Source organism: Pundamilia nyererei, unplaced genomic scaffold, assembly GCF_000239375.1.
Source record: "Pundamilia nyererei isolate P.nyererei 1_Seehausen unplaced genomic scaffold, PunNye1.0 scaffold00001, whole genome shotgun sequence".
Taxonomy (NCBI): domain Eukaryota; kingdom Metazoa; phylum Chordata; class Actinopteri; order Cichliformes; family Cichlidae; genus Pundamilia; species Pundamilia nyererei.
The window spans coordinates 10,750,048-10,759,789 of NW_005187402.1; the positions used below are offsets into that span (position 1 = coordinate 10,750,048).

At 38.8% G+C, this 9,742-nt stretch overlaps 1 protein-coding gene across 1 annotated transcript in view; it reads right to left on the bottom strand.

The window, feature by feature from the left end:
• Positions 1-4,392: 4,392 nt before the first annotated feature.
• LOC102212453 (A disintegrin and metalloproteinase with thrombospondin motifs 2-like) overlaps positions 4,393-9,742 on the bottom strand; it is a 136,011-nt gene continuing 130,661 nt past the window's right edge. The window contains exon 23 of the mRNA XM_013908766.1: positions 4,393-8,107. Coding sequence (XP_013764220.1) covers positions 5,289-8,107 — 2,819 coding nt within the window. The 3' untranslated portion in view covers positions 4,393-5,288. The remainder of the gene's footprint in view (positions 8,108-9,742) is intronic.

The window sequence follows — 9,742 nt, forward strand, 5'->3', positions numbered from 1 at the left end:
ATCTAACAGTTTATATGCAGCTAACAACACCGTGTGACTGGTTACAGATAATGTCAGCACTGTCACAAAGCTGCAAGTCTGGACTTTTAAAGCTGATGTAAAACACATCTATTCAGTCTTGTTTTATGCATATCTTCTCACCATCATTAGCCCCATATTTACAACCACTTGTGTATTCACTAAGAATTAGACAGTCACAGGAGGATGGCTGTGTTTTGCGGCTGATGGGAGCTTGAATGTGCTGCCCGAGGGATTCTTGGAAATGGTTGGATACAGCAGTTGTCCTCTGAAGGGCAGAGAGCGCAATTTTCCACAGAAAGATGATTATTTCCAAGAAAACGTTGTTTGCAAATTATTGAGAAAAAGAAATCAAATTATAGGGAGTGGACAAAATAACAAGAGGAGAGAAATAACACGTGTATAATGCGTACATCATTCTGCATACAAGCTGTCCGGTTTGAAAATGCATATTTATGTGGATGACTGTAATCTAATCAAATTCATGGTTCACAATTAACTGAAGTCTTACTTAATCACATTTTCTGGTGTTTTCTGTGATTTGCATTTTTTATTCACCACTTGTGATCTGTGGAGTACATTACTGAGTACAGCACTGTAATGAGCCAGGATTGCTGTCATTTACTAGCTAGTCCCAAAGCCATGAGTCAGTTTTAAAAAAAGAATCCACATAAAATATAACAAACAAACAATAACCAGGCTCAGTACACCATGAGACATATTTGTTCATGTCGCCAAATAATATAGATTTGGACCTCGAGAGGCTTTTTTGCTTGAAGCAAGACTTGCTTTGCCTTTAGTTCTTTTTCTTTATCACAAAATCTAAAGCGCTCTGCTGTTTTACAGAGGCCTTGTCAAGCTAAGGTCAGTCATATTTTTACTAGTGCTGGTTCAGATCCTGCTTAAACATTTGCTCAAACTCAAAAAAACCAAACACATCCTTCAGGAAACCTGTTTGGAAATAAAGGCTGTTGCTTTTCCAAACAGGAAATGTTGCCTACAGATACCCTCAAGGTGTCTTCTTAAAAATCCCAGGCGGTTTACACATGTTTATGTTGTTTCTCTTCATAAACATGTAATTCTGGGCTTCATCTTGCTCACTTAGTTTGTTCTTTATCTGGTTAACTGAAGTGTTCCCGGAACTCGCCCATCTGCTTTTTCCCGTCTCATTATGAACTCCTCTTCTGCACCTGTAAAGCTGCTAGTTTCTGGGAAAGATTCTGTTTGCACATGTGGTTTGTGTGCGTGTGGACCACAGCTGATTTGATTCCTCCTGAATGAAAGATTCAACGACCTTCTTTATCGATCGTACCAACATGGGTCAAACCGGGTCAGTTAGACAGTCTTAACGTTCTTTTGTTCAATAAATTTCCAAGTCTTACAGAAAACATTGAACTTAAGAACCATTTTGGTCTTACAGGGGCTATCCAGGATTGCTTTCTGAAGAAATGGCAGGCTATAAGTTATAAGACCAAACTTGTCAAATTGATGTAAAAGCAACAACAAAAAAAAAGTCATATGTTTGGTTCACAATTAATAGGCTGCGTGAACATGTTACACCATGCTAGGAGAAAAATGCTGACTTTTAAATGTCATATACTTGGAATAGATCCCATATGTTTTACTCTATTGAAGTGGTTTTGATTTCTGGAGGACTATTGATTGACTATTGAGTTCAGGAACGCCTTTCAACATAGACTTTCATTTGTGAATCATTTTGATCCAAAAATTTACTGGTGTGAGCAAATGAATAAATTTCATTATGCCATTGAATGTGGCAAATATTGACATTCCACTGTAAATTAATATTTCTCTTTTTTTCAGACCTGAGGAGGGCAACAACTGAGCCTACGAGGATACAAATATTACACTTAACAGCATTGCAAGCACACACTGTGCTTTTTGTTTCTCTCCAAGTGGCACAAAATGAAATCTGACAGCCAGCGTTGCTGACCACGCAGCCTTAATTTGATGCACATGCTCATGTGAAGCATTTATGAGTAAATTTAATATTCTGATGACAGATACAATGGAACAATGGAAATGACTGTAGCAAGAGTCGCATGGGCACTTTATGATAGACTGTACAAGCCAGGTTTGAAAAACTCAGAAACAGAACAGAGGGAGCATGTAAATGAACGTTTGTAGTGAAGTTTGAACTTTGTTTTCTAAATCTGAGTATGTGCTCGATGGTGTTATGGTTGCAGAATTTGCAAATGTTTCCCCCGAGAATTGTGTAAGTGTGTCTCAGTCCAGGTGTCTGTAATGTGATTAGAAACTCTGGATGCACACTGAGATTTCTAAATGTGTTGATTATTCTGCAAAATGTTTTCTCGGAATCTTGTTGCGTAATCATATTTTGGCGTGTGTAGAAAAAGAAAAATCTCCCAATCCGTATTTCCAAGTATGTAGAGATTTTTCGGTGCGTAGAATGAATAAATATAAAGTACTGAGGCACAGTGCACACTAAGTGGGGTGGGGTCACAAATATGCACAAACATTTGCAGCTCAACAAATGCATTTTGTCAGTGTATATTTTCAAATTTGTTCACACATTAGATTTTTTGCATGGACGTACATTTCTGCACCGACATATTCTGAAAATTTCCAAATTATTTCACAAAGATTATTAAGGACACAGTGGTTGAGACACAGTTTCACAGCTCTTCAGATACATTTGCAAATATCGCTAGAGTAATACTTCCTCATATGACACATATTAAGAGTGTAATAAAATAAGCTATTTATTTAAAAACAATTTTTACTGTCAATAAGACAGAGCAAATAAGTAAAAATGTGAATAAATAAATGCGAAGCCTAAAAAGTTCATTTTAATTGCTTATCTCTGTTACAAAATGTCATGCATAGCAGCTGTTTTATTAGCTTGGCCTGTGCACCCAGTACAGTATAGACCATATGAAATTTATAGTGATCAAAGTAAAACCCATATGACATAAGAGAGTCATGAATCTTAATTACAAAAAAGGAAAAAGAAAAAGGAAAGGTAATTCATGTCCTGGGCTAAATGTTGTATACAAGGTTGCCAGAGGTTGCCAAAGTCAAATATCTTGTAAAGTTCAGGTCAGTTTATTTCCTGGTCATGCTACACCAACACTTTTACCATGATTACTTAGATTTTGTCCATCTAAACTTTGTCTAAGCACCAAGTATTCACCAATGTCCCTCATCAAACTGTCATACTGTAGCTTTACTTACACAGGTAACACCCTGATTGTAATAACATGTAATAACATTTGTCTTGATGCATGCTCAATTATACAGGTAAGAAATACCAAAAGGTTGATTCTGTTCATCTGGACGTAGCATTTTCAATGGGAGAAACGTTTCGTAACTCATCCAATGACTACTTCAGTCTCACCTGACCTTAACCTTATGAACAGTACATTTTCATAATAACTGAAGCCAACCCACTGAATGAACAATGGGCTGTGATGTCAGTTCTTTGATCTTTAATATGAAATTGCTATTATCACTGATCAAAGACCACTGATCAATGATCAATACACCTACAGGCCAGTGGACACCCTTTCAATGATGAGGATGTACACATTCTAGACAGGGAGGAACGCTGCTTTGAGGGCGGAGTCGAGGAGGCCATTTACATGAAAAGGGACAGACTATCTCTGAATCGAGGAGGGGGCCTAAGGGTACATCTTTTGCCATCTAACAGTGCTGTGATTGCAGTCATTCCCCAGCTCTCTGTGAATGGGACTCATGGCCATTAATCAACAGTCATGACAATTTGCATATTAATGATCAAGGAACTGACCTCACAGCCCATTGCTCATTCAGCTGTGCTAGTTTCAGTTATTGTGCAAATGTACTGTTTATAAGATTGGGGAAACCTGCAGTCAGCTGAGACTGAAGAAGTCACTCAGATGAGTGACGAAATGTTTCTCCCACTGAAAACGCTATGTCCAGATGAACAGAATCAGCCCTTTGGGATAGAATAACATTACATCAAAAATCATGGCCCTAACATTATCAGATTTTGTTGTCATAAAGAAAAGCAAGAGAAATGTTAGTGCAATGTTGAGAGGAATTAGCTTCTATGTTTTGTATGTGTACCTGGTGCCAGGTATTGCAATTTTAAAAAGGAATATTAATAGATTAAAGGACAGCTTGTAATAATTCTGATGGCTACTCACAAATAGCTGAGTCCATGACTGGTTTGTGTGTCCGTATTGTCATGTGCCACAATAACAAAAATCACGCTTGTGATTGCAAAATACCACAGGCACTTAGTCTTTAATAAATAGTAAACATTAACTTCTGTTTCATATATACATGTATTGTACAAGAAGACTTGTAGATGCAGTTGCCGCACATTAAATGCACAAACAAAACCTTTTATACAAAAAAAAATAAAGATAACAAACTGGCCTTCAAAGTTTTTCTTTGGATAGAGATACCATAAAAAGCCTTGCATACTTTCCTTTTACATTTTTGTAGTTTTCCTATAGAAATAAATGCATGAGGGACATCGCTTTTAGCAGCAGTGACAAACAAAGCACCCTTGAATGTAAAAATGTTTTAATAAAAATGTGTATTTTTTCTTTTTCTCTGGTTTTTGTACTGCTTACCTTAATGACATATTATAATTTACTATTTAAGCACCAAGTATTTGGCAATGTCCCTCATCAAACTGTCATACTGTAGCTTTACTTCCTGAGAGATAAGTAACTGCTCTGGAAATGACAACAGAATCCAACCAGTGTAAACTTTTGCAATTTAGTTTGCAGTTAAGTGAAATAGAAGCTAAATGTCTGCTTTGCGTATTGGCCACTCAACTGAAATGTATTCATATTTGTACTGTGCAAACTGCAGTCCTGGGCTGTAATCTGAAATGGGATGAAAATTTGGATTCTAGGTGGTAGATTTTGTTGCCGTGCGAGTGTCAGTACCACTGTCATTTTTTAAAATCTACATTATCACTGAATTCTTAAGCAAAACAAAGGGTGGTTTAGGGAAATAAAAGCCGAGCTTTGTAAAGTGCTGTAATCCTGGATGTACATTTTTTTTTAATTCCTTCTGCTTCTCTTTATTGTGTGTGCACAGGCAAGGCGATTTGCAGCAATCGGTACCCTAAAGGGCTTTACTCAAAGCAACTGTGCAAACATTTGACTGATATGACAGCTTTTTTTTTCTTTCTTTTTTTGGTGGAACTACCCATTAGAAAGCATTGCGGCAGATAAGCGGTGTTTTCAGACAAAGTGTTCATCTCTATAAGAGAAATGATAAGGCTTGGTTTATTGTACTGCGTGGCCTCTCTTCATCCTCAAGAGAAAGTTTCGCTTCTCCTCTAGGAGCTCCTGAATGCGTTTGTTCCTGGTTCTTTCTCTAAGGTTGATCCGATGCTTTGGGATCAAGTTGTTCTGAGAGATGTCGCTCTCCGAGTTGATGACCCTGCTGTAAAAAACATCGATCGAGTTGTCTTCACTGTTTTTCTCAGCACTTCGTGGAGGCCTTAGAGTGGAGATGGTGGTGGTGAGGGTTGTTGGGTTCGCATTTGTACCTGTGGTGGGAGGTGAGGCAGTACCTGTGTTTGAAGATGTTGTGTCAACAGGTATATTCGCAGGGATGTACTCCGCCTGATCCAGCCAGGATGAAGAGCTTAGCTCTGTCATGTCATCTCCATTTATGATTGGGAATGCCATGGTGAGGCTGTCCTCTATCACCATGGTGTTACTGACCACGCCCACATTTCTGTAGGACACGGTGATGTCATCACCACTGGGATTGCTACCATTGTCTTCTGAAGAGGGAGGGAGAGTAGTTGTGTAATAACGTGTTTTCTTCTTTGGATAAGTCTTTACCACCTTAAATCTACTCTTATCAACTTTGGCTTTTAAGTTTACGCCACTTTTGCTATAGGACACTGTAATGGCATCACTACTGGGATTGTTATCACTGGGGACTGAAACATCGACACTTTTAGTCACTGGCACAGTGATGTAAGGCATGGCTTCATTGGGCGTTGTGATATCCTCGACAAAACTGTTTTCAGTTGGTATTACGAGATCATCAAAAGTACTTAGTGTTGTTGTTCCAGCATTTGCACTGTCATCATACCACGATTGAGTTTGATCTGTAGCTTCCATGCTGTTACTGACATATGGGGCATTGATTCTTGATTTAGGGAAAAGGGAGATCATTGCTGTACCAGTAATCCTTGAAGAAATACTAGAAGAAAGATCCTCTATTGGGTGCTGCCCACTTGAATAGGGAGGGAAAGTAGTTATGTAATAATGTGTTTTCTTTTTTGGATAAGTCTTTACCACCTTAAATCTACTCTTGTTAACCTTGGGCTTTGTTAATATGTTTGTGCCGCTTTTAGTGTAAGACACTGTGATGTCACCACCATCGCGATTGTTGCTACTGGTAACTGAAACGTCAACGCTTTTAGTCACTGGGACATCTATGTAAGGCACGGCTTCCCTGGGCATTGTGACATCCTCGACCAAACTATTTTCAGTGGGTATTACGAGATCATCGAAAGTACTGAGTGTTGTTGGTCCAGTATTTGTGCTGTCATGGTACCAACATGGAGTTTCATTTGTAACTTCTACGTTATTAATGTTGTATGGCACATTGATTTTTGACTCAGGGAAAAGGAAGCTTATCGTTGTACAGGTAATGCTGGAAGAAATAGTAGAAAAAAAGTCCTCTGTTGGTGGTTGCTTGGTTGAAGGAGGAGTAGTTGTGTAATGATGTTTTTTCTTTTTTGGAAAAGTCTTTACCACCTTAAATATATTCTGATTAACTTTTGCCTGTGAGTTTAAGCCACTTTTGGGTGCTGGTTTTGGGTTCTTTGGTGGCTTGTGCTTTGTAACTTTTATCTTTGGTTCAGTTTTCTTTTGAGTATTGGAATTCGGTGGAGCATCTTTTTTAGGGGAAGGTTTAATTTTTTCCCCTGGAGTCTTTTTGGGGGGTTTATTTGCTGAAGTTGCCTTTTTGGGAGCAGTGCTTGATGAAGTAGTCTTTTTTACTGGAGTAGTGTTTGGTGGAGTAGTCTTTTTTGGAGACGTGATAGCAGGAATAATCTTTTTGAGGGTAGCGTTTGATGGAGTAGTCTTTTTGGGAGCATTGTTTGATGGGATAATCTTTTTGGGAGAAGATTTTGATGGAGTAGTCTTTTTTGGAGAAGTGGTCAATGGAGTATTCTTTTTAAGAGTAGTTTTTACTGGAGTAGTCTTTTTGGGAACATTCTTTGATGGAGTAGTCTTTTTCGGAGTAGTGCTCGATGGAGTAGTCTTTTTCGGAGTAGTGCTCGATGGAGTAGTCTTTTTCGGAGAAGTGTTTCCTGAGGTAACCTTTTTTGGAGTACTGTATGACTTCTTCTTGGGATTGAGCTTTGGTATAGAGGGTTTTCCTGGAATGCTTTTCGGGGTCGTATTCTTTTTTGGATTCTGCTTTGTTGGACTCGTCTTTTTCAAGGTTTTCTTTGGCGGAATAGTCTTCTTAGGCTTGGAGTTCTGTAGAATGTCTGTCTTTTTACTGTTTTCTGCTGGCTGGGTCATTGGCAGAGTGGTTGTTGTTGTGTCCGTTTTCAAACCAAATGTTACTGGTGTATTTGTAGATGTGTGCACCAGATTTTCAGTGCTGTTGTTTATGTCTGGAGGAGGCAAAGGTAGAGGATATGTAGTAACACTGCGAATGGTTGTGGACTCCCTGGTGATTGCTATGGAAGAAGTTGTAGGGTAAACAGGGGCCCTGGTGGTAGCCGGTGAATGACTGGTAATCATTTGTGCGGTACTCAGTGGGGTGGCATGAGGAGCTGTAGGGGTAGATGTAGGAGGATGAGCAGTAGACGGTGAACTAATGGTAGAAACTGATGTGATGACAGCTTTGGAGGGTTGTAAGGTGGTGAAGCCAGAGCTTGGGATGCTTGTGGTTGGAGGAGATGTAACTGTGATGGATGTGGCTCTGGGGGTGGAGCTGGGGACAGGCACTATGTTAGGGACATTGCTGCAGGATTCGCAGCATATGCGCTGGTAGTCCGGTAGAGAGCAGTAGCGTTTCAGCACCTCCATGCGACAGAAGACAGACCGGTCTCCATGACAACGGCCTGTAAACAAAAAAACAGAAAGCTGAACAGAGAGGTAGAAGCTACGATAATATGTGTGTGTGAGATTGCTCTATGCTAAAGAACGTGAACAAAACTATATTGTTACAAATTGGCATTACTCTCAAGTTACGCATACATAAATCCATGCACATGTGAGTGAAAGTACATGTTGGTTTCACGCTGTTAGAAGTACAGTAGTAAAGCCAGACCACTAGCAGAGGATGCAGGAAGGAGAAAAAAGGAGAAAAATCCACACATCAAGAGCATTGATGAGATTCATCCAGAGCAACTGAAATGGGAAAATAAGGGTCGCCAGTCTTGTGTTGCACCTATAAGAGATCAGGATTTTTCATCTAATTCTGCTTCTGCTCATGTGTTTTTTCATTTTTTTCAGACGTGCAACATTTTCAGTTCAATATTAAGTCTACCACTTGACTTGTACCCTTTTTGTACCATGCCAGTCAAAAATAACTACTTTCTTATTGCAGTATATACCAATCTGACAAAAAAAAATCTAACCAGTGAACATTCCCATTAGGAGAAAGATCACACTTTTTAAAACGATTTTTATTGATACAACTTTGCTTTTGAGAATGACAGGAACTGAAACAATGAGATGTACGCCCCGCCCTCCCCTCTCAATATATAGATATATTTTTTTTCTTAAGAAAAATAATTCAACTGTATCGAAAGTTACAAGTTCACAGTCACTTTGGTAAAACACTTGATTACTTGGAAATCAACCAGTCAATCTGTTTATCGATTGAAGAAGAAAAAGAAAACAAAAGAAAACAAACAAAGATGAAATACATAAATGATATTTGCTGCTTAAATAAAATACATAATTTTCATGTTGATGTAAAAACTGGAATGGCACATTAAGTGTCATATGAAACATTTACAAAACATTAATAAAATTTCCCTGATAAATCAAAGTGCATATAGACGCAGTGCACGTAGTCCATCTGAATGTTTCTTCAACGTTAGCCAAACGTTAGCCAGCCCCACGCAGCAGGCCAGTGAAGCCACGAAACAGTTACCCATAGTATAGAATATTATAGAAGAAGATAACAGTCATGAACATTATTAAATACAGTCAACACCAATGTTATATACAGTATCGCACTGCTAGGTCTGGCTTGGTCTCATACAGTCCAACTCCAGCAGAAGGAAACCTTGGATAGCTCGCTACATAGTCACAACAGAAATATGTGTTCACAATACAATGACAAGTCTGAAGTGTTTTTTTTCTTTCTTTTTTCTTTTTCTTTTTTCTAGATGCCACATGTGTCAATACCCTAGGCCCTTGGAAACCCTTCCCAGTAGTCGGACATTGGTCCAACATCATCTTGGTAGGTTTGATGGTTGGCGGGTGTGAGTTTGTTACGTTGGTTTGAAGCTGCCTCTATTCCGAGTGAAACTTTGAATGAGTAAAGCCATCTCTTTCACAGATAAATGCCATTACATTCAATCCAAGATAAGGCATTGTTCATGTTTTCAATGTTCACCAAAATAAAATGAGATCATCGGACGCTCTAAAATCAAAGTTTATGAGGTATTTCTGTATCTGATCGCAATGTGTAAAAGCCCAAATGATGAAGCACCCTCTCTCTCTCACACACACACACACACACA